The following is a 25,269-nucleotide window of genomic DNA, read 5'->3' as shown; positions in this document are numbered from 1 at the left end:
GCCGAGGTGGTGGCGAGGCCGCGGACGGGGCCCCCCCTCGGGGCCGAGGAGGAGATGGTGGCTCCAGACGGGGCCCGACGGTCCTCTCCGGCGCTGTTGATGGGGCGCGATCCCGCCCGACTCTTGGCCGCCCAGGTGGCCGCCTCGCTGCAAATCCCGCCCTCGTCAGTGTTGACGGTTCAGGCCCAGATCCACCAGGGGGTGGGGAATGCAGTCATCGAAGAGGAAGACACGCAGATTTGGCCCAACGCGGACCTCACATCAGCTCTAACCACGGAGGTGCAAGAATCGGTGGGGGAAGAAGCTTTTACTCAAGCTAACCAGAAAAAAAGACCACGATTTACGGGTGTCCCCCGGAAAATAAACTATAAAAATACACAGGAAAAAAAAAAGAAATCGAAAAAAAAGATTGCTACTCCTCCAACAAAGCAAGATACAAACGACCAGGTCGAATACGTAAACAAGACCTGTAACGTAAACCCTACAAAAAATTCGAAAAAGGGAAGTAAACAACATCAACAACCGCTGAAGCTCCTGACGGACTTCTTTCGCAAACATTCAACAGCCCTCCAAGGATTAAGACAAGACTTGACCGATGAGGAAATATTGGAGGCGACCTCTGAAAGCTCGCCCCCAAACAAACAACGTAGATTGAATTCCTTACTCACCGTTCCACCATTGATGCAATCAAAAGCAGTAGACGACCTCAAACCAACCAAAGAAAACGACCACTCCGTAGATCTCTCTCCAACTATGTTGGTCTCTCCAAAACTGACATCTCAATCCACAAAGTGCAATACAACGATGGAAGCTGCCACAACAACGTCATTAGCACAGGGGAGGCCAAACGGCTTGGACACTACCGTGGTCGTGCTGGTGCCAAACGAGGTCAACAGCGATCCATCGTGCCCCAAAGAGAGAAATTCAACACACCCGGTCACTTTGCAGCAGGAAGGAGCTACCCAGGAGACGCTCCTAAATGACCCCATGGCTAACCAAAATCTATCTATCATAGCCAAATCTCCAATGACCTTCCCTATTCCCACAAAAGAAATCTTAGAAAAACAAGTCCAGACCGGTCAAGTAGAGGAGTTGATACCAGGGAAAGCTTCAGCGAGCAAGCCCCTTCCCTTGAGGAGAGACGAATGCTCTAGATCGTACAACTCATCCCCGGAGCTCTCGCCGACGAAAAAGCCTCCTCCTGCGCACAAAGCCAACTTAATATCTGAATATCTAAAGAGTGGGACTGGATCCAAACCATAGAATCAGCAAATAAATGCAAACTTACCAGCCATCTTCCGCCGTTCTTCAAAAAACAGGACACACTGCAAATATACCTTAAACTTTTTCCAAGTAGAGCAGCTCGGCTCTATTTTCTGAGAATCCGTTTAAACGAGATCTTGGCAATAAGAGGCAGATCAAACACAAGTCAATGCCGTCACTGCAAATCCCCAACAGAAAAAGAAACGATTCGCCACCTCCTGTTGAATTGCCCTAAGACTCGAGAGATTCGTTGTATTTATTTGAAGAACTGCATCTCTGACTTCACAGCAACCGACAAGGAGAACTGTTGGAATAAGTTGATTGCAGGCGACAAACCGGGCTGGGCTTTGGCTACTGTAAACATTATGCAACACATTATCAACTTAATGTGTTCTGTAGAAGCATAGCCGTTAGCTGCCCGCCTGTAGACCGCGCAAATATAAACCAGTTACAAGCCAGATCTCACTTGATGCAATGTTTTCGCCTGCTTGCCAAGACTCCAGACGAGTTATTAACAGCCGTTTGCCTCCTTCCTCGTTGAGACTCGATACCTTCTTGGAACCAGATACTAAACATTGAAAAATATTTGAGGGGAACTTCAGCTACTTACTTTTTGTTTTGTAAAAAATCCGAAGTGATTAAACACAAAAAAAAAAAAAATAATACAAATGAATAAGATGATTTTGGGCAAACTCATAGTGAGGGTTTGGGGGAACCTGGTGCCCAGTTGCCCAGTGTAATTCCCCTGCACTACACCATACTTTGAAGGAGATTGACGATAGAATATGGTTGACCCATCCAACAGTCTCTGCCCTTAACATGGTGTTGAGTTCTTTCGTTGCACTATACAATAACATTTGGGCTGAACTAAAAACTACCAATGTGTTGATGGCTGAGGTAAATAGTAAATCGGATAGTATTGGGTCTGATCTGAGATTTGGCCCTATTTGTATAGGCCAAACTTCGGAGAGGGTGGATGTGGGGAGACACCTGTCGAAACCAATTGTTATTGAAAGCTCCTCTGAGGTAATAGAAATTCTTGACTCTATTTCTGAAGGTCCACTAATTGGGTTTAACAAGTCTGTTCCTCAGGGGATAGAGATGGATGTAATCTCATCAAATCTGCCTGAGATTGGTACTATGGTGCATGATTCCCCCATTAATTTGACAACTGATTTAACATCAGTAGGCAGTGTTTGACTCTGGCCTCTGGGGGGTGTCTGTTGGTAGAGGCGAAAGTACCTGAGGAGGTATTCCCAAACAAACCTAATCCTGTGAAAAGATTGCAATTGATCAAGCGGAAACTGATGGTACGAAGGCCGCGCATTCTCAGTGACAGAGCCGCACACAATTCTTTATTCAGAGCCAAACTGTCCCCGGTTATTGAAGTGGGTAATCAGAGATTGATAGTGCCTTTAAAATCAACTGCACAAACAGACAGAACACATCTGAATATTCAGCCTAACAAGGATTGGTACCCCCTTGGGGGGGGGAATCAAGGACCTTAGGTCTGAATCTGACGGGTGTGGGCAAAGTTCGGTGGGGGTCCCCCCCTACTCTGGCATGGGCTGTGGGGGTAGTTCTGGCAGGCCGCACTGTGAAACCGGTGAAAGTTAACCAGCTCCCTCAAGTAGGTGAGGATGCTCTGCTAGCCTCTCAGGTATTGGCTGTGGAGGGAGGATTGGCACATTGAGGGGATAAGTGGACGGGGACTTAATCCCTGGTTCAAAAAAAAAGGAAAAGAAAGTATAATCCCTGGTTCAACTGCTGCGAAACATGATATGGGACAGCTTCCCTGTGGCTGGGGTAGTGGGCCAGGGAAAGTAAGAACCCTAGACGTATGCTGGCGATGCAGAGAAGACGCACCAACCCCAGGATTAACACCTATTGGCGATTGTATGGGGCTGACACTGCTCAAGAAATAAAATGGGTTAAAGAATCCTCGAGTGCCAGATTCCATTTGGGGTCCACTTGAGGGGGCTTCTACATCGGCTGATATCCCCCTGTACTCGGAAGTGGTGAAGAATTCCTCTGGAGGAAAGTGTGGGGTGGGGAAAGCCAGAGTAGTGGAACTATCTCCAATCTCTCTATACTCGAATGAGGGCTTGGGTGTGAGGGATTTTTGGAAACGCTTACACATGCCTATAAAGCATGTGGCAGGGGATGTTTTGATTACCCAACATCAACCATCCGGTGGCTCCTTACAAAAATCACAAGGAACAGTTCCCCTGGGTGTAAAATGGAGGAGTGCTCTGGGTACAAGGTAGAGTGATAAGTGTTTGAGCCAGCAGTCCTATAAACTTAGGTTGAGGAGCAGGCTGGACCCGGAGCATACTATCTGTCTGAATAGGTCCAATATTTTGATCGTTTTCGCTGAAATCCGGGCATTAGCATTGGTGGATTCTGTAGATATCGCAAGAGTGGCTTTTCTGGATAGAGAACACACAGATACGTGCATTACACTCTTAGCGTCACCCTTGGTAAAGGAGCTGATTCTCAATCAACGAGAGGGGCTACTGAACTTGGGGTTTGATATTGAGCAGGCTCAGTTGGAGTTGGGTGATATTAAGGGAATAAAAGAAAAACAAGAGATCGGTGGTGCGTTTGGTGACTGATTTGAGGGTGACTGCGTGACCCGCCATATAGGAGTTGGGAAAGGAAATTGATTGGGCTGCCTTCATCTCCACTTTGTGTCAGAAACTTGTCCCATAATCGGTTATCCTGTGGGGGCACGGAGCATAGAACTAGTACCCTATGCCTAAAATCTTGGAACACCTGAGGAAACCAACATCTTTTTACCAACCCTAATTGTATGGCCAATTTAAGAGAGACCAATTGCATATGTTTGCAAGAAACGTGGATGTTAACTGCTCCAATATTGGATGGTTATAAGATTTTTGTCGAACATGCCAAGGGTAGTTACGGGGGGAGGCTGTAACGCTCACCTGGCTCCCACGGAGGCGTTAGTCTGGGTTGCTGTGGCCTCTTCAAGCGTGATGCGCAGAATTCGGACCACCGATTGAACTGGACCCCCAAATCTTGCTTGTCTGGCCCGTAGGAATATCCTTCTGCAGATAAGAAAGGGGATTAACTGTCTGCTGAATAATGTGCTTGCTCCCCCCTTTCCCCCTTCGTTCTCCTCTGACTTCCTCCAAAACCCCGGTTTAAGCTCACCTTATGGTTTGGAAGGATGAACTCTCCATCCTGCTTCTGGTGCAGGGGCGCGCGTTCGTCCAGTTACTTCACTGGTTTTAGAATGGCGTTGGCAAATCCACTTGACTTTACTGAGCGATACGCCGTAAGTTTGAAGATGCAAAAGTTCAAGTGTGAGCCTCCTTTTATGTTGTCTTTTTCTGTCCTTTATTTCAGGTGCAGAACAAAGGCGATGCGTTGAGGGGTTAAATTGCCGGGGTAAATCAGGTGAGTCAGTGATGAGGGCGACACCTCTAAATGTCTTTATAATTCCCCAGTAATGTCTTTTGTCCTTTCCCCATAGGGGCCGGGGTGCGGTACCTGCCAGAGATGTGGCGCCGACCCGAGATGTGGAATGGTTCACCAAGAATAGCCGGTAAGTAATATGGCTGAAAATCCGGCTTTCCTCTTGTGTTCCCTTGCTCACCTTTTGTCTCTTCTTCTCTCCCTTAGGTGCGGTGCAGGGATGTGGCGACCGGCACTGAGAGCCGCGATGGAGCCGGGCGGCGTCTCGGGAACAGGTGAGTGAAGCGCGACGCTGCAGCGAGCAACGCGGTGCTTTTAAATGGAAGTCTTCCTTCAGGAATGCTGGCGTGAAGATTCCGGATGCAGGTAAGAAGGTTGAAATAGTTCCTGGTTTTCACCTTTCTCTTCTCTTATTCCCTTACAGGTGTTCCAGGTTTGAGGTGGGCGTGGCTGGAGTCCAGGTGCAGGAGCAGACACGGTGAGCGTTCAGCTGCTGGGATGCAGAACAACGCGAAGCACGTGTGGCTGTCCGGGTGTGGCTTAAATAGCCTTGGAAGAAGTTCCAGGTGAGTATTCTTCCACAGCCCCACCCAAGTAACAAAATAGTTCCTTCAGAAAAATAGTCCCTCCTAAGCCTCATTTGGCTTGGTTCTTCATGCAGCATGATCTGCATCAGGTGAGTGTGCAGCATGGTCTGCTTCAGGTAAGTGCACCAAACACTTCCCTTTATGAGCCTGGCGCCTATGGCGCCAGGACTGATGTCCAACATGAGCCTGGTGCCAACGGCGCCAGGACAGAGTCCAAAGAGCCCCTATAAAGGGCCGCTGGGCTTTTACCCGGGGGCGTGATGCCTGCTCCCGGGGGTGCTGGGCCTGGCCTGGTGCTCCGGGGGTAGGCATCATGACAGCGGCCCTAAGGTGGCCTCCTGATTGCAGTGGAAAATGCTCTTGGTTTGAGTGGGATAATTATGGAAGGCTTACCTTTTGGGGCATTGGCACTGGATCTTACTTCCTCGGATGGCTCTGTAAAACCTTTGATTGTTAATAATTATTGGCATAGGGGGATAGCAGTAGTGGATGTGTTTGTGGAGACGGTGTGCCATGTCATTGATGAATGGTCTGCAAAGCATCAGAGTGGAATAATTGGGATCTGTGTGATGTGCATCTGGATTCTGGTGGTATCTCTATGAAAAAACAGACTGGGAAAATCTGGTATGTAGGTCTAACGACCCTGGGACTACAGCCTCTAGTGGTGAGGAAGAATACTGAACCCAATGAGTCAGAGTGGCATTCCTGGCACCGGGGGAATAGTTCCTCCCTTTTGAATTATATCTTTGTTGATGCTTATCTCATGAATAGATGTGTCGCTTATGCGATGGTGAATGCAATATTTCATATGGTGATAAATATCAGAGAATTTAGATCACAGTCTCAGGTAACCACTAACATGGCAGGAAACGCTGTTAGATGGACCCCTAAGCATATTGACATTTTAAATCAGAATATGTGGGCTGCACTGCATACCACCACACTCGATTGGAAAATTAATAACTTTAATTCCGTCGAGATCCAGAGACTTACTGCCTCCCTGGTCTCTGGTCTCAGCTGCAGGACAGGAACAAGTAGGTTGGGTACCCAGAGACATGTCCATTCCTTTAACCAGGAGTTAGCTACAGCAAAAATAGCTATGATGAGTGGAGTGAGAGGAATCCAGAGATTAACCCTGGATGGGCCTTCTCGTTTTGAATAGATTAGGAAAATCAGGCAGAGATTTTAAAATTTCTGTAAATCAGTGAAATATGCCCTACTGCAGCAGGATGCTAAAGCCATGTTGAAGATATTGATTATTGTCCAGGTTAGTTCTTTTTGGTCATTGGTCAACGGCCAAGACACAAATTATGTGGTCACCCAGCTAAGTTCTATCCCAGAGGTGAAATTGGTATAGTTCTTTGAGGGCAGATTTGGTACCCCTACGGAAGAATCAAGTGAGTTTGTGAGAGAGAGTATTGGTGCTATTGATTTAGTGAGGCCATTTGGACCTGGGGCACGTGAGCCTTTGCATTTTGTTATTAGAGAGTAGATAGTGCTAATCTCAAAAGGAGGTACCCGCTTATTACTAACACCTTTAAGGCAGATCAGAACCTCCGGGCAAACCTTTTGTATTTAGAATTTAAAGACATCTTTCGCACAGGAATTACTCCATCATCCTGGCGTACGGCCCATGTGATTCCACTCTTCAAGTGCGGAAGTAGGTCAGAGCCCAAAAACTATCGGCCAATTTCATTGATAGATGCCGATTGTAAGATCTTTTCGGCTCTATTATTAGTGCACTTGGAAGAATGAATTAAGTCAGTCCATCCCCTTGACAAACTCCAGACTGGATTCAGGAAGGGCCATGGGACAAACATTAATTGGCTGGTAGTTAAATGCATACAGGAAGACGCGTGGCGAAGGCCAAATGGTTGTACATTTATAGCCTCAATAGATCTGTCAGCCGTGTTTGACTGCATTGATCGCAGCAAACTTTGGACGAAATTGGCAATATGGGGACTGCCAGTGGGCCTTCTGAGACTCATACATGGGGTATATGAGAACTGCGGGATACAAATCCGCCTAAGTCAGAAATGGGACGTTTTTGAGAGATTCAGCTCTTACCGGGGGGTTAGACGGGGCTGTGTCCCAGCCCCCTGGTTATTCAATCAATATAGGTTGGATGTTGCAGTTAGCCTGGCAAATGAAGTGTTGATAGCACCATAAATTGGCCAGTCCAAAATTATATGGCTTGCATACACAGACGATCTCTTAATTTTCGATCAAACAAGGGACGGTCTGCAGCGGCTGTTGAATATCTTTGCGGGGTATGCAAAAGAAAATGGGCACATCATGAATCCTACTAAGACCAAAATGTTGTCATTTAAGAGAGCGAGAAGGAAGAACACTAAACTATCCTGGCAAATTGAAGGGACTACAGTTATTACATCGGTAAGTGTCAGGTATTTGGGATTCCATTGCGGGGCATATAAAGGAAGGAAGCCTGGCACTGTGCCATTTTTACAAAAGGCCAAGCTGTTAGAGCCCCAGATTGTGAAAATCAACCGTAAATTTGGTAGGTTCTCTTTAAAGCCAGCATTAATGTTCTTTGAAGGAAAAATTGTCCTCAAGATTATCTATGGTCTTGAATTTACATCTGCCAATTCAGCAAAGATCCTAGATAAAATTGAAGGCAGGATATGGAGACGGATCATTGGGGTTCCGAACGCAGTTCCACTACCAGCTATAAGGTATGAACTTGGGGTGTCTTCACTGTGGGCTAGAGTAGAATGGTGATTGTTGTCATTTTATGCTAGGATTATGGACCCTTGACCTAATTCGCTGTACCAGCTTGTGGGAGAGAACGTGAGCTCCTCAGTAAATGTAGTAGAGCTCAAGTATAGATGTGAATCTATCCTTGCCAATGTTGGTTAGAATCTGGAAACCTTGGTTATAACCCTATGTTGGCCAAGAGGTCCTTGTTGGACCATGTTTGGACTCTGACTACAGATGCCTTTCATTCTTATGCTTTAGTGGGGCATCTTGCTCATGAGTATAAACGTCGAGAATCCCTCTCTACTATCCTGCTTCAATTCCCCAACCGATCCTACTGCAGGCGGCTTCTTAGGTTAAGATGGAACGTCTTACCAACTAACGATATTCTTATTAGAAGAAAACAAATTGAGAATGATGATACCGCCTGTAGATTCTGTTATGTGAAACCAGAATCCATTAAACATCTAGTTTTGGAGTAAGCATCACTTGTGGCATTAAGGAATAAGTTCCTGTTGGCTTTTCGTGATTACTATTTGGGGTGCGATGATGATATGGTATGGAATCGCTGCCTCAATGTCCAGGATGTCCATGAAGGGCTCGCCCTATCAGGATTTATTAAGAGCATTAACATTAACATTATTAAGACTCGAGGAAGAGACTGCTTATGAGCAGTCCGGATAAATTGAAATGGAACTCAGTGGAACTGGCATTTATGCTGCTGAGTTAGTATCTGGTTTTCCATCTTCCCTTTTGCATTTTTTCCTTCCCTTCTAAATTTATGTGGATACACTTAAAGTAGTAAATACGAAAGAATGGTTCTATGATACTGTTCTTTGTTATAAGTTTCTCAAGTTTATGAAGTTAGTTAGTATGACTTATTATTTAATCTTGCGATTATGTTTTCTTCCCTTTCAAAATGCTTAGAATCAGTATGATGTATTCTAACTCAGTAACATTTTTCTTATTGTATTTCTTTGTTTGTACTTGTTGTGTTTTAACTGTTTTAATTGGAGCATGGCATAGATTGTGATTTTTTTTAGTTTTCTATTTTGTATTTTTGTAATTTAAAAAAAATAAATTCTCATCTGTTGTCTGTCTTTATGAATTTGTAAAGGTGTAAATTAAACCAATTGCAATAAAATAAATTTTAAAAAATTGATCCTGAAATCTGCCATATCGACTTCCACTACAAGTCTTAGTTACTTAACTGTATTTCTACAGCATTGGTATATTTCATAGATTCAGATGCTTGAATATTCCCCATCGTCAGACTGGGAATTCTCTGTGATATTAATTATAAAAAAATGTTTTAATATACATACACTGCCAACTAGCCCTGCATGTACAAAGCCCATTGTAGTCTATGTGCCATTCTATTGTGTAGTTCCTCCACCTCACTTTGGTCCTTTATGGCCCCAACCAATGAGGTGGCAGGGCTTAAGCTCCGTCCCCGGCAGCCATCTTCAGATTTTGAGCCATAGATGTTACATTATGATGGATGCCAAGCATAGGGGCAGCCTCCCAGGGGAGGCGGGCGGGCGCATCTGAATCTATGAAAGATACCAATGCTGGAGAAATACAGTTACAGGTAAGTAACTAAGACTTCTCCAGCATTGGATCTTTCATAGATTCAGATGCTTGAATAGAATACCAAGCAGTTAAACATGCCACCATCATTATATATATGCATAAATACAGAAAAAAAACATATTTCTGATCAAACCTTTACCATGCAGAAACACAACGGTTACATACCTCGGGAAAGGTGGGAAAGGAGGCTGGTCCTACCTTATGCAAAGAGATGGCAGAGCACTGCCTGTCCAACTGCAGTTTCTTTGTTGGTGTCTTCAGCCAGGCAGTAGTGTTTCATGAAGGTGTGCAGAGTGCTCCACGTGGCGGCTCTGCATATGTCCTTCAAGGCTGCCCCTGCGTGGAATGCTGTTGACGCCGCCCTTCCTCTGGTGGAGTGTGCAGATGGCGGTCTAATTAGAGGGCCGCCTTTCATCTGATGGCAGTGGGTAATGCAAGACGATACCCGGCGTGCCAGACTTTGCTTAGAGATATGTTGACCTTTGGTACGGCTAGAGAAGGCACTGAACAGTTGGTTTGAGGAGCGGAACTCCTTGGTTCTCTGTAAATAAAACTTCAATACTCTAGAAACGTCTAGAGAATGTAATGTTCTTTCCGCTTCAGAAGCGTGATTCTGGAAAAAGGTTGGTAAAACAACGCGCTCAGTGAGTGTCATCTCCGAAAGCACCTTGGGAAGGAATTTAGGATGTGGCCTTAAAATGACGCGGTCCTTCTGGAACAAAGTAAACAGAGGCTCAGAAGACAAAGATTGTAACTCACTGATCCTTCTGGCTGATGTGATGGCTTTCAGAAAAGCTGTTTTCCAGGACAAGAATTTCCCTTCGCATCTGTGTATGGGTTCGAAGGGAGGTTGTATGAGGGCTGTCAAGACAGTGTTGAGGCTCCAGTTCGGAACTGGTGAAGGGGTAGGAGGATAAGTACGCATCAGCCCTTCCAGGAAGACTTTAACCGCCGGTAAGGAAAGCAACGATTGCATCTCCGGGGTTGTCGTGTACGCCGCTATGGCTGACAGATGGAGATTGATGGAGGGCAATGATAGCCCTGACTTCTTTAGGTACAACAAGTAGGGCAGAACCTGATCAGCCGAGACCGTGAGAGGATCGATTGCCGAGTTCTCGCACCATTTGGAGAAACTGGTCCATTTCCTGCTGTAAGTAACTTGCGTCGAAGGGGCTCACGCGGCCCTGATGATATCCCAGCATTCTGATGGTAGCTTCAGGTTCATCAGTTTGCGCTGCTTAGGAACCATGCCTTGAGAGACCTTGTGGTTCTGTTGTGTCAACAGATATTGATGCATCTTGAGGCGAATCGAGGGCCGGCGGGATAGCTGCTTCAGCGTCGAGTACCAGACTTGCCGCGCCCAATACGGTGCGATTAGGATCATAGAACAATCCTGTTCTTTCACCCTGCGAAGTACCCTCGCCATGAGGGGAATGGGAGAAATGGCATAGAGGAACTTCCCCATCCAATTCACTGAGAACGCGTCTCCCAGTGATTGGTACTCCGGGTAACTCGAGGCAAACCTCTTGCACTTTTTGTTGTTCCTGGTGGCAAAAAGGTCGGTATGCGGGTGGCCCCATAAGGCAAAAATCTGTTGGTTTTCCTTTTCGTCCAGTCCCCACTTGTGGGACGACGTGTATTCCCTGCTCAGTCTGTCCGCTAGGACATTGTCCACTCCCGGAAGATGCTCTGCCTTGATTTTCACTCCGTGGTGTAAGGCCCATACCCATAGCTGTTCGGCTTCCTGTGATAGGACTTCTGACCTTGTTCCTCCCTGCTTGTTTATGTAGTGCATGGAGGTCGTGTTGTCTGTCTGGACTGTAAGCACTTGGTCAGCTATCACTGGTAGGAAGGCTTTCAACGCCAACCTTATGGCTCTGAGCTCTAACACATTGATGTGAAGTTGGGACTCTTGATTTGGAGGTTCGCAAGATGAGCGCCCCAGCCTGATAAGGAAGCGTCCGTCCTCAGCAAAAGGGTGCTTGGAATGGCATCCCCTGCAGAAGATTTCTCTGAACATTCCACCATCGAAGAGCTTTGTGCAACGTCGATGGAATCTGGATGATGTCCTCCCAGCATCCGAGAGCTTGTTTCCATTGGTGGTCCAGGGCCTCCTCAACCGGTCTCATGCGTTGCTTGCAGTTTGGTATGAGGAATATGCACGATGACATCATGCCCAGAAGGGAATTGTAAGAGTGTACAGATGTTGTCTCTTTCTCCAGGAAGCTCGATGTTGAGCGTAGAATCGCTGCTACCCTTTCTGTCGATGGCCTCACCCTGGGAATGCTGGTATCGAGCTTGGCTCCCAGGAAGAGAGCTGTTTTGCTGGGAACGGGGCAGGACTTTGTGTTGTTTATGAAAAAACCTAACTCTTTTAGGAGGCTGATAGTCCTTGACACTGCTGAGCGAGCCCTTGCGGCGGGACTTGCTTTTATCAGCCAATCGTCCAGGTAAGGAAAGACTACCGTTCCTGCCCTCCTGAGACTTGCAGCTACAGGCGCCAAGCATTTTGTGAACACTCTTGGTGCCGATTTTAGCCGGAACAGGAGCACTCGAAACTGAAAATGAAGCTCTCCCACCGTGAACCTGAGGAACCGTCTGTGTGCTGGATGGATCGGCACATGGAAGTATGCGTCCTCCAAGTCTAAAGTGGCTAAGAAGTCGTGCTTGTTTAACCAAGGTAGCACCCCTTGTAAAGCCACCATCTTGAATGTTATGCGTTTGATAAATTTGTTAAGTGCCCTCAGGTCTAAGATGGGCCTCCATTGACCGTTTTTCTTTCTGATGAGGAAGAAGCAGTAGTAGAAACCCTTTCCCCTCTGAGTGTACGGCACAGGTTCTACTGCTGCCTTCTGGAGTAGTTTTTGCACCTCGGACATGACTTGCCGTAACATATGCACCCTGCGCGAAGTTGGAGGCAGGGAAGGAGGTTGGTCTAGAAATTCTAAGGTGTGACCCTTTCGGATCACCTGCAACACCCATTTGTCCGATGTAATTGACTGCCAGCACTGGAAGAACTGGCCTCCCCTTCCCCACAACGGAGTGTAGCGTTGAGGGGAAAGTGTTTGATAGTCAGTTTTGCTTGCCTTGTGACTTCCCTTGGGCCGAGCCACGCCTGCCTCTATGGGCGTATCTGTTGGATGACTGATATTTATTGTCTTGATACGTGCCGCCTTGTGCTTTCTGCCCATACGAGGAGCAACTGTATCCTCTGAATTTGGAAGATGCGCCTCTAAAGGGACGAAAAGATCAGTGGTCCTTATTTTTGTCCTTCAAAGAACTGATGGGTCGGGATGTGTCTGTGTCTGCTTTGATTCGATTCAGATGGTCATCTATCTTCTTTCCAAAGAGATCTTGTCCATCAAAGGGCATGTCTAATATCTGCACTTGGACTTTAGGCCTAAAATTAGTAGCCTTCATCCAGGCCTGCCTTCTGAGTACTGTGCCGTACACCATCTGTTTGAAGCCTGATTCGTCCACATCAACCACTGCGTTCATCATATGATCCGATGTTGCTTCACCGTCTGCGATTATTGACCTAGCCTCTTTCTGGAGCTCTGGTGGTAGATGCTTCGCCAATTTGGACATGCAGAGCCAAAGCTCGCGATCAAACCTTGCGGTCATGGCCAGCGCATTACCCACTATGATGGTGAGCGATGCAGAAGATGATACCTTCCTGCCCATGGCTTCCAGCTTACGCCTGTCTTTGTCCGGTGGTGCCGAAAAGGGTGAGGCGGGATTGGTGAGTTTCTTTCTTGCTGCCACTGTGATAACCAAGTCCGGTTTCGTGTGACCTCTCAAACAAAGTGGTGCAGACTCTGGAGCTTTATATTTCTTCTCTGGTCTGGACACCAAAGCAGGAGTAGATAATGGCGTAGATAGGATCTTGGATCCGGACTCCCAGATGGTGTTGAGGAGAGGGATGGTGGTCACCGTTCTCCTGAGATTGTCCCTGTGCTCATAAAGCACCGATTTCCTTTCCTGTGATGCAACCTGAATTTTAAACAATTCTGCAGCTTTGCCTATTATGGTGTGGAAGGAAACCAGATCATCCAGCGGTGAGGCCTCGCTGGTGAATCTCTTCTCCTGGGCTTCTCGACTACGTAGTCATCCCACTCACTGGTTGCGTCAGGCTCCTGTGTTATTTCTCCTTCTTCTGGGTCAGAGAATTCTCTAAAAGGATCCTCCTGCCAATCTGAAACTGAAATGGTGGACGGCACCATAGTTGGATCTCCATCCGGAGATCGAGGTCTATGTGATGACTGTGGTGATGGGACTCTTGTCAGTGAAGCACTGCGTGTGCTGCTCCTAGGTCTTCGAGAAGGTTCCAGTGATCTCGTCCGCTTTTGAGGTCTACCCCTGTGAGGTGAACTTCCTGACATGCCTAGAATTGGAGTTGAGTCTCTCCGAAGGTTTTCCGATTCTATGGGATCAGTCGGGATATCCTTCTCCCTTTGACATCTGTAGAATTCCTCTACAATCCTCTGTACGGGTAACATAAGTATCGGGTCATGAGGATATTCGGCCTCTTCCGTGAACGGCAGCCAAGGAGGACAGTGTTGTTTCGGGAAGGGGCCAGGTCTCTCTTCCACCACTTCTGCAACTGAAAATTCTTCCTGGAGAATTACATCAGGGAGTTCTGCCATGTCGCCTAGAGGTGAAACTTGCTGTACCAGGGGTTCAGCTTCAGTACCCTCAAGGAGATTGTCTTCAATGATAGGTGTATCGTGCGAAGAAGGCACCTCAGACTCCGATTCCTCCTTAGCTGCAGGAACTTGCGGTCTGGCCGACGGTGTTGTGGGCGATGCTATATTCGCTGACGAGCATCCCGTGGACGGTGCTTCCGTCGACGGATGTGCTTTGGATCCCGTCGATGAATGTGGCTTGCCCGTCGACGAGGGCTTCACCAATGACTGTGGTCTGGATCCCATCGACGATTGGTTCGTCGACAAATGTGGTTTGGCTGTTGACGAGTGCTCCGTGGATGAGTGCGTCGAGGAGGAATGCATCGTGGACGAATGGTGTGTTTTCTTCGTGGACGAGTCCTTCGTGGACGATAAATCTGATGACGATGATCTTGCCGTCGACGATGTCTTATGCATGATCGTCGATGACGGGCCTTTACCTTTCCCTTCTCTCGTGGACGGTTTCCCCATCGATGACTGCCCCCACCCCCCCGGTTTTTTGAAAACTCCTCCTTTCCTCTGGAGGTAGATTATGCTGATGAGTGTGACTTCTTCTGGCTTGATGAGTCCAGTGGAGGCAGAAAGGGTATCAACTCCAGCTTCCTCTTGCTTTTAGCTATGGGAGAGGAACTCCTTTCCACTGAAGAGGACCTTCTCTTTGAAGTTTGCCTCTCAGATGGAATGCTGGATTGGACAGGAGCTGTCCTGACAGACTCTTGGCCCTAAGATTGATCCCTGGCTTCCCTGTGTAAAAGGTGTCTTCTATGCCTGTCCTGAAGGGTCTTGGTGGAAAATGTTTTACAAATATCGCATTTCTGTATGTCATGTGGGTACAGACAATAAATGCAATGTTCGTGCACCTTGTGCAGTCCCTGAACAGGGAAGGCTTCTTGACAGCCTGAGGTGCAGCTATTTCTGAAGAGAAATTTCACACGCCGATTTTGTAATGAAAACAACTGTTTTCTGTCTCAAGGTTTCACTGAGACTAAAGCCCGTAAGTAGGGGAACAAAGCAGAATATATTTGAAAGAAATATATTCCACACAAAAGTAGAAAAGATTTGAAAAGCTCAGAGAGCTTGAGGATTCCCTGTGTCTGTTAGACTGTGGTGAAAAATCTGAAGATGGCTGCCGGGGGCGGAGCTTAAGCCCTGCCACCTCATTGGTTGGGGCCATAAAGGACCAAATTGAGGTGGAGGGACTGCACAATAGAATGGCTCATAGACTACAATGGGCTAGGTACATGCACTGCAAGTTGGCAGTGTATGCATATTAAACATTTTTTTTTAATAATTCATATCACCGAGGATTCCCAGTCTGACGACGGGGAATATTCAAGCATCTGAATCTATGAAAGATCCAATGCTGGAGAAATATTGCTTAGCGGCCCCCTGGCCTTCAGTAACAATGTACACAAAAGGAACCTACATCTCCAGAGTCAGGTTGGACAAAGATTCTATAACCACATTCCAAAGAGTGAGTGGATAGCATGCAATGGTTTAGGATGCATTAACTGACACACAAGTTTCCAGTTTCAAACATTTTTTGCAGCAAAATGCATTTTTCGTACCCTCTCTGGAGGGAGGGTAGTAAAGGTCTTTGTACCACCTGGAGAGCCCAATGTGCAGGGAAGAATGATGGGTTGCCCGTAGATATCCCTTGTTTTATGAGACATTGGGGATCATTATGAGTTTGCCGGTATCCTGCTGGTGATCCCGGCGGATTACCCTCAAACTGTCCCTAACGTTTCCGCCTTCTGATATCCCGGTATTACTGGGACATTACAAGTGGCAGAAAGTGCAGTAAATTCCCATTCCATGCAGTTTCTATAGAACTCTATGGATGGGATTGCCAAAATCACCAGCAGCGGTAGTAGCACTGCCAGTGATTCCGGCATTTATTTGCTGTTAGGGCCCTGATTTACCAGCAGGTTAGGCTTGCTGGTAGATCACTGCCCCCCACGGGCAAACTTGTATTTCCATGTCCAGAAATAATGCTGGTGCCGGAATTACGGTCCTTTTTCCGGGGACCAGGGAACTTATAATGAACCCCATTAAATGACTGAATGTAATGCTTTCTATTGAATGAAAGCAATACAAAAATTGCATTAATATTAAACAGACAAAAACAAATGTTTCTCTATGTAAATTGACCACTGCTAATGAGTATTAAGGTTTGCTCGGATATAAATATTCCAATATTTGATACATGCCAGTAAAGTAAATATTATCTTTATTTATTCTGTGCATATATTAATTACACATAGGGTAAAGTGTGATCATATTACATATTAGAACTTCAACTGCAGGTTTTGTGATATGTACAGCAAAGGGTTAAGTTTTCATTTAATGTAAAAAGCAGAGTTCTGTAAATGATCTTTGCTGCTGTTAAAACTAAATTGATGTGGGGCTCTCAGTGTGATATATAGCTCAATATGAATGAACAGACCATTATATGAGGAAAAAAAACAGGCCCTCATAAATACCTTGAGCAGAGGTTCCACGCTTAAAAACACACAAATTAGCTGACAGCCTTGCACAGTTTTTAGATTATGATCTCCTTGCTTGACTATGTCGTTAAAGCATAAACTGACTATTGCCTGGCAAAATAGGTCCATTGTGTGTGATTGCTAACCAGCAGTACGCTAAGTCGAATAGGCCCCATCATTTTAAAAGCATTCCGTAGTTGCACATGGCCTTTGAATGCAAGCAGTAATGAAACAGGCATCTCTTTCTTATAGGTCACAGTCAGGAAAGAGGGAAAGGTTTCACAAGAATGTAAACTGAATCTCTGATTTTGGTGCTGCGAGGACAGTAAGGGGCTCATTTTACAAAAAGTGCAAATAGCATGCAGGGGCCTGCCAAAGCTTGCATCAACGTGCTGTTAGGTGCCCTGCTTAAATATTTGAACACTCACAAAGTGGAGTATAATAGTGTACATTACATCAAGGTGAAATCTCCTTTAATTTCCGCTTTGTGAGAGATAAAACGCTGCCTGCAAATTACGCTTTGGACTCATACTGTAAGTAGCAGCTGGCAAAATTGCATTGTAAGGGCCATTTTCCAGACTACACTGAATGCAGAGGTCCTTCATAAAGCAGGACTAGATTATTTTAGAAGGATTCTGGAGCAGGTGCACAGACTGAGGGGAGATTTTACCTGGCGGAGCTGCCTGAAGCAAGTTTGTGTCCCTACGTACTCTGGGCCTTTGAAAGACAAACCAAAAGTGAGTGCAATGGTCTCAGAGTAGTTAGAAAAGTTTCCCAAGAATTAATTAAATCAGTAAGATACATTTTGGAGGTAAAACTTCACGTGAACAATGCTCGTCCATATGCAACCTCGCCCATAACACTTTCACATGGAGCTTCACCACAGCAAATTCCACAAAGGAATTCAATATCACCTTTTTCTTGATTTGTATGGAATATATTCAACATAGTAACTTTTAGGAACATTTTTTTCCGTTGACCCCGTTCCCACTGTAGAATAAATTACTTATCCTCCCAATGTCGTATCGGATTTCGAACTGTCACACACAATCAATCTTCCTGTTTTCTTCCATACTCCCCATCTTAATAAGGCATAGTTAAAGTTCTGCTGCCTTGAACCCAAGAGGGGTCTCAGCCATTATGTCTGTGTCCTATTATGAGTGCCATCAGGAAGGATGACCGTCTCTTTCAGAGTTACATTGTCGTTCATGCCGTCAGGTCAGTTACCATGCCAACCATGTCCAATTGGGTCATCCTCTGTTTTGCAGAGTCCTATGCTCTGGCTGCCAAGCACGTGTCTGATGGTCACAAGGTGCATTCTGCCAGATTCCTAGTTGCTACCTCTGCCCGCATAAGGGTGTCCATGTGTTGGACATCTGTCAAGTGGCTTTGTGGGTTTTACTGCACACATTTTCCAAGCATTACTTATGGCTTGTCAGGTCAGGACGCTCACTTTGACCATACGGTTCTCCATACGGTTCTCCAGAGTATCCTGGTGTAGGTGGTGGATTCTTGTTCTCTCCACTCCTCCATGTTTCTGCAGTTCTATGATAGACTAAGATGAGGAATCTGTGAGAAGAAGGAATCAACTAGAACAAAATACTTATCTCCTGGAAATGTTCTTTCTGATAAATTAAACCTTCCTCCTGCAGATTCCCCATTGCACTCTGAACCTGTCCCTTTTGGCAGCTAGCTCAAACACCTTCTGCTGTTCAGTGGTTCCTCAAACTTCTGAGTGCTAGGGAAACAGGTGGAGCTGGGGCAAAGCTGACTCTATATGTGCTGCTCGTGACCTGAAGTCCATCATCATATGTGCCCAACATGGAGCAGCACTGTGACCACCTGGTGGCTAAAAAGGTTTCCAAAGATAGTTTGCACTGGAGAAGGTATCTCTTAGACAAGGCATCTGTGGCAATAAAGAATCCATTAGAAAGGCCCCCTTTTATGAAATACTCAGATGCAGTTGTAAGACAGTGTGTGTGCCATACATAAACAATGACACAAATAATAAAATAATGCAATGCACTAAACCTCCAATAAAACAGTCCTTTCACTGTGTCTCTCATAAGTCCAGCTTTTAGAAGCATGCTGCACATTTTACAGTCAAAACTCAAAAGCATCAGAGGAAAATGGACTGTTGCTTAGGAGATGCTTCAGAGTGGTTTGTGGGAGAAACAAATTCAATCAAGAGTGGGGGTACTGAGATGAGGGACACTTCTGATCAAGAGAAGACTTAGGTCGTCCATGGATCATTATCGTTAAGGAAGAGGTTAGTCTTCAGATCTTTCCTGTCATTCTCAAAATGAGAGGCAGAGGAAAGGTTCCATGGTAATGAGATTTGTGTTTCACGAGTTCTTTACCAGAATGTTTCTGCCTGGCAAGGTGGAATGCAAGTCTATGTGCGAGGCTCATTTTATGCTTCTTGTCGGGCAGTATGCGTGGAATGAAGATGAAAGGTAGTCGGAGGCCGAGGTACGCATAATGTATGCTTTGAATGGCAGAATGACCAAAAATGCATTTGCATTGTATCATTTTGAGTAATGCTGATCCATGTGAAACAGTCTGTAAAAGGTACCTGCTCTGTCGAAGATGAGGCATGCCTTCCCATATCAAGGTCAATAGCAGCAGCCATAAGAAGACAGGTTTTCTGTGCCATCAAGACAACCTTATCAGATGGACAAAGCTGGGCGAACTGGGACAGGTAGAAGAGAAAGAAAATAGTGAGAGCTCTGTACGACACATATGAAGAATACGCTGCCAAACAGAAAAGGATTGGAACATTGCACTTTATGGCTGTTTTGTTATGCAGTAAAAGGACTGCAATGTCATCCAAAGACACCAGAGCACATGACATTTGCATTAAGTAGTAATGGCTTAGGATAACTAGTATATGTTCTAAATATATTTCTGTGGTGAGCACTACATTATGTTTCAAGAAAGGAACATCTTATAATAGAGGGACAAGCCTGTATCCTTGGCAGCCTTAAGCTGTGCCTTAAACAGCTCATCATCAAAATAACAGCTTCACTTTGAATCTTTGGGCTACTTTATCATACTGCACCCTTATGTCCACATTTATAAAACACATTCCCACTCTTTCTCACTTTTTAGAGGTTATACTGTGTATGCTTCTATTAAACTGCTCCCATTGATATGATATGTGTAGCCGTCATTGCCAAAAACACACTAAACATCAGGAGAATACAAGGTGATCTAGGACAGAATACGGAATACCTCCTAATTAAACTTCAGGTCTCTCCCAACTCCACTCTTGCCTTCCATCTTGCCTACCGTCCACCAGGTCCATCCACTGACTTCCACGAAGCCCTTATCCACACGTTATCTGACAACCTGAAAAAAAGCTCCAAAGTAGTACTTTTGGGGGATCTTAACCTTGGGCTAGATGATACCAACAATGTCAACGCCTCCGCCCTACAAAGAGCACTAACCACACTAGGATTCATCCAAGTCGTCACCAAGCCCACACCCATCAATGGACGTACACTGGATTGGGTTGCACATCACAACTGCCCCTTGGTCGTCTCTGACATCTAACCTATCCCCTGGTCCGACCACTTCTGCATCAACTTAAACATCGACACCACCACTGGACCGATCATTCCCACCACTATCCTACCTGCAGCATTCACAAGGAGCTTGTGGAAAGTGACTAAAGATAATCTCCTACCTCACCTAGCGGTACCAGCGCTCCATCCCCCTTACCCAATGACCCTGTTCTCCTAGCAAATGCCTTCAATCAGACCATAACCCTCGCAGTAGATAACATCGCTCCTCTCACCGTCAAAGACGCCAAAAAAAACAAAGCACTCTAATGCGTGGTTCTCACAAGAACTCCTGGACTTTCGCTCCAAAAAAGGGCTTTGCTTGCCACTTGGAAAAGAACCCCCAATGAAGCCACTAAAACAGCCTTCAAAACTATATCCAGAGACTATAAATCAGCCATCACCCAGGCCAAAGCAGCATCCTTTAATACATGGATCAACAACGCTAACTCAGGAACAAAGGAAGTCTTTGCAATTTTCAGGGAGCTGGCGGTTCCTTCGGCCCCACCATCATCCATCATTAAGGCAAAGCATGGTGCAACCAAATCCAAGCTGCCATGCTTGATAAACTGGACACCTTGGATGTCAAAATGTTAGCCCACCAAAAAGCCTTGCCCAACGGCACCCCCAGAGGTTGCCACCCCCAGTCAGGCTCCTACTTTCGAATTCTCGGATAAGAGCGAATCTGAAGTTATTGCCCTTATAAAATCTATCAAACCGTCCAACAGTAAAGGTGACGCATGCCCAGCTCACATCATCAAGGACTGTGCCCCGGCTATCGCCCCTTTCAACACTGCCTTCATCAACTCTTCATTCCAGTCCGCCCACGTCCCAACTACTCTCAAGGAAGCTTGGGTTCGACCACTCCTAAAAAAAACCTCCCTGGACCCATCGGTCCCTGGGAACTACAGACCCATCACCACTGTCCCATTTCTACTAAAAATCCTGGACAAAGCAGCCTACCTGTAAATTCAAAAATTCATTGAGGACAATCACCTCCTGGGATTACGCCAATCTGGCTTCCGGCCACAACATGGTACTGAAACGGCACTTCTTGACCTAAAAAATCAAATTGATGACCTCAGAGACGCAGGCAAACCTGCGCTGCTCCTTCTCCTTGACTTCGAATTGGTAGACCATAAAACCCTTTGTCACCATCGCTCATCCGCGGCCAAATTCTCACATAAGGCATGTGAATGGATTACATCATTCCTCCAGGAGAGTCATGAAGGTCTTCTCTGACTCCTTGAGTGCCAACCCCAGTCCAATCAAATGTGGTGTCCCACAGGGATCTTGCATAGCCCCTACCCTCTACAACTTATTCACTAGACGCCTGTTCAGCATACTGGACGCTCTGGGCATCTCATATACCAATTATGCAGATGACACACAGGTGCTCATCCCACTCATGGGTGACTACCTAACTGACTTGAACATCCTCAACAGCATCTATTCCACAATTCAAGCCTGGATGGCGGAAAACTGGCTATGCTTAAACAGCGATAAAACAGAACTTCTGTTGGTTGGATCCCCCTCCACACTGGGTAAACTCGACAAGGAGTACTGCTCATTCACCATCGACAACATTCCCATCACAGTGTCACAAGTAATCAAGATGCTGGGTGTGTATCTTGAACCTAGCCTTACTATGGATAGGCAGGTCAATGCCGTCGCATCCTCGGCAGCATACCACTCTAAATTGATCAATGCAGTTAGACTATTTCTTTCACAACATAACTGCATCACCATAGCTAGGGCCATCATTGGGTCCAAATTGGACTATTGCAATGCCCTCTTTGTTGGGACCTCACAAAAGAACCTGCGAAACTACAGATTGCTCAGAACAATGCCCTTAGGGCCGCTACAGGTCTCCCACGGAGGGATCACATCTCTGCAATCAGAAAACAGGTACACTGGCTTCCTGTGAAGGAAAGAATTGTCTTTAAAACACTTGCCTTCACACACAAATGCCATCACAGCCAGGCACCATTGTACCTTGCGCAAAGGATCACCAAACAGACTGCATCTAGACTGTCGAGGATTACTGTCCCCCACACACGCAGAGTGCGTGCCGGTGGGTCGAGCTTCCCAACCATGGCCGCGACCTACTGGAACACTCTCCCAGCCCACATCAGGACCATTGACTCACATGCAGCCTTCCGCAAAGCCATAAAATCTAGACTGTTTGTCTAAAATCCCATTCCACATCGTATGAGTTACCCTGCGTGTAACTTCCTCCTTAGCCTAACTATGATCTCATGAATGGACTTTCCTTTAGGCCTTTGTATGTTATCTCTATTCCTGCCTATGCTATTGTATCCTTGCTCTGTAACCAATCTTAGTGTAACCAAGCATTATGTATTCGAGTTCCATATGTGGCCTGCTTCCTATAACCCTCAAGCAAGTCTTCTTAAGTTACCTTATAGCGCCTCGATGCCTACGGGCTGCAGAACGCTTTACAAATACAAAATAAAATAAAATATGGCATTTTTAACACGCCTATACACAAGTGTTTCTTCTTTCTAAAGCTAAAATAAGAGATGCTTTTACCCTGTAATCTGCCTGTGACTGGATCTATAATCCTTACACTTGTTCAAACGTCACATATGCAAGCTGCTTATTTTATTTATTTATTTTTTATTTGCATTAAAATTGAATCAACATTTCTTTTTAGCAAAGCAAAACTTGATTCTTTTACAGTTTCCTTTAGCAAAACGATTTGTGAAGTTTACAATATCATGTTTAAGAATTAAAAAGTTCTAGAATGTTTTGGAGATTCCGCTCTCCAGAAGGGCCTCTTTCAGGAACATCACCACAGCGATTACATGACTGTTTTTTTCTCCGGACATCAAACATTACCACCAATTTTTAACTTCTGCAAGTGCAAAGTCAGATACTAGAGGTCTAAAATGTTTAGAGCGTTGCTTTTTCAGAGCTGGACATTGTGCCATTAAATGAAACAGTGATTCCACTTTCGAGCGGTTGTGACAATGTCGACAGTGTTCTTCCGCGGACTGACGCTGGATTTCTCAAATCTCGTTGGTGGGGTGTAGGTTCAAACGAGTTCTCAAAAAGTGGTCCCTGACCCTTTTGTCCGGGAACTGTTTCAGGTGTACACAAGGTTTGTTAAGAGTGCAGGCTTCTGGGGGTAAATCCGCAACTGATTGGTAGCTTCTCACCTGGTCCTGGTTTTGAATCCAATCACTGTTTTGCAATTTTCTTTTTACCCGGTCTGGGTCACGCAGCAGTTGTTCTATAGAGCTGCTGATTTCTTCTCAGAGGGCGAGCGTGGCCTCACGCCATTTCTCCAGCATCGGGTTAGAGCCAACAAGCATCTCTTTGTGCACCATTTCCAGGATCGCTGGGCGTGCAGGGCCATGGCACTTCCTAAACAGTGCTTGCCTATTCCAGATGACTGTGGATTTCAAAGAGTTCAGGCCCAACTCTCTTTGGATAATGGCGATTGGAGTGGACTGAGGGAGACCCAGTACCTTTTTCCAGAAACCCCCTTGAGGCGATTCCATAGGTATTCTGGACGGTTGAACAAGGCTTCTACCCCATACGTTAGGACTGGTGCCACGTTAGCTTTGTAGTACTTCAATGCTGGTACAATCGACCAAACTTCCGGTTAAGTGCAGATGCTTGGCGAGTCAAGGTTTTCATCTTCGCAAGAAGGTAGGTTAACATTGGAGCCTCTATTGATGAATTGCACTTGATCGATTTGTTCTCCATCAATGTACCATGAGTGTCAATTTGGTCCCCTCTTACAAGGTCCAAGGGTCAGGATTTTGGTTTTCCCCTTGTTAATCTCCAGGTCATTTATTTGATGTAATAATATAAGGCGTTGAGTTGTCTTTGCAGACCGACCGGTGTTTGGTCGATTAACACGACCGCATACAGCAGACGCGGTAGCTGGATACTGCCAACCTTAGGAGGGAATGACCTGGTAGACGTAAAGGCTTCTGGCAAGTCCTCCAGGAAGAAGTTGAAAAGCGTAGAGGCCATGGAGCACCCCTGCTTGACTCCTAGGAAAGTTCTTATTTCGCCTAACTCGTAGAGACGTGTCGGAGTGCATTGCTAGGATTGGATGGAATATTGGCGTTGGGCAGTTTTTCTTTGCCAATTTTGACCATAGCTTGCGTCTATCGAGTTAGTCGAAGGACTGGACCAAATCCACGAACACCATATAGATCTTCGGTTTGGAGGGACCTAGATTCCCCTTCAACAGTTGAAGTAGGAGAATATTTGTTAATGTACCCAAGCCCCTGACAAAACTGGTTTGAAATTTGTCGAGACAACCAGTCTTTCTACACCACAAGTTGAACTGGTCCAGGACGATTGAGCTATAGAGCTTGCCGATGATGTCAAGGAGAGCGATAGGGCGGAAGTTCCTGGGATTACTCCAATCTCCCTTCTTGTGGATTGGGACCACTATCGCTCTCAGCCCAGTCGTCAGGAAACTGTTTTAACATGCAGTTTGACAGCCCGTCAGGCCCAGGTGCTCTTGAGCCTTTCAACTTCTTGATTCTTTTTGTAATGTCACCAGGGCTAGTGGAGGTGACCCAAGGGTCGGGACATTCACTCACATTGAAGGAGTCAATGTATTTGCACACCGGTGCGTTCAATTTCCGAAAGTGTGCGATCCAAATGTCTTCGATTATGGGGTTTATTTGGTCTGCCCTCAGCGCTGATTCGTCCATCTTAATTAGAGACCAGAATCTGTTCGGGTCTTTGCCCACCAAAGCCAATAACATCGCCTCTGCATATGGCTGGTATCTTAGGTGTTTTGATGCACAGACCCAGTTTTTGTAGCTGGACTTCGCGGATTGAGCAGTAAGATGGTCTTCTGGTAGACCTGACTTTCTTGCTATGCGTGCAGATTTTCTTGCCGCTCTTCTTCGGACCACCAATTCGGGGTTGAAAATGTGCTTATGATTGC

At 45.9% G+C, this 25,269-nt stretch overlaps 1 protein-coding gene across 1 annotated transcript in view; it reads right to left on the bottom strand.

Moving 5' to 3' along the window:
• The window catches only part of TEX11 (testis expressed 11), a 3,096,519-nt gene that overhangs the window by 449,026 nt on the left and 2,622,224 nt on the right, over positions 1-25,269 (bottom strand). Inside the window, exon 24 of the mRNA XM_069612434.1 lies at positions 19,343-19,459. Within this exon, the coding sequence (XP_069468535.1) occupies positions 19,343-19,459 (117 nt within the window). The remainder of the gene's footprint in view (positions 1-19,342; positions 19,460-25,269) is intronic.

The sequence above is a fragment of the Ambystoma mexicanum genome, chromosome 5p, assembly GCF_040938575.1.
Source record: "Ambystoma mexicanum isolate Mex_15411 chromosome 5p, UKY_AmexF1_1, whole genome shotgun sequence".
NCBI lineage: Eukaryota > Metazoa > Chordata > Amphibia > Caudata > Ambystomatidae > Ambystoma > Ambystoma mexicanum.
This window is presented reverse-complemented; position numbering and strand designations above follow the sequence as displayed.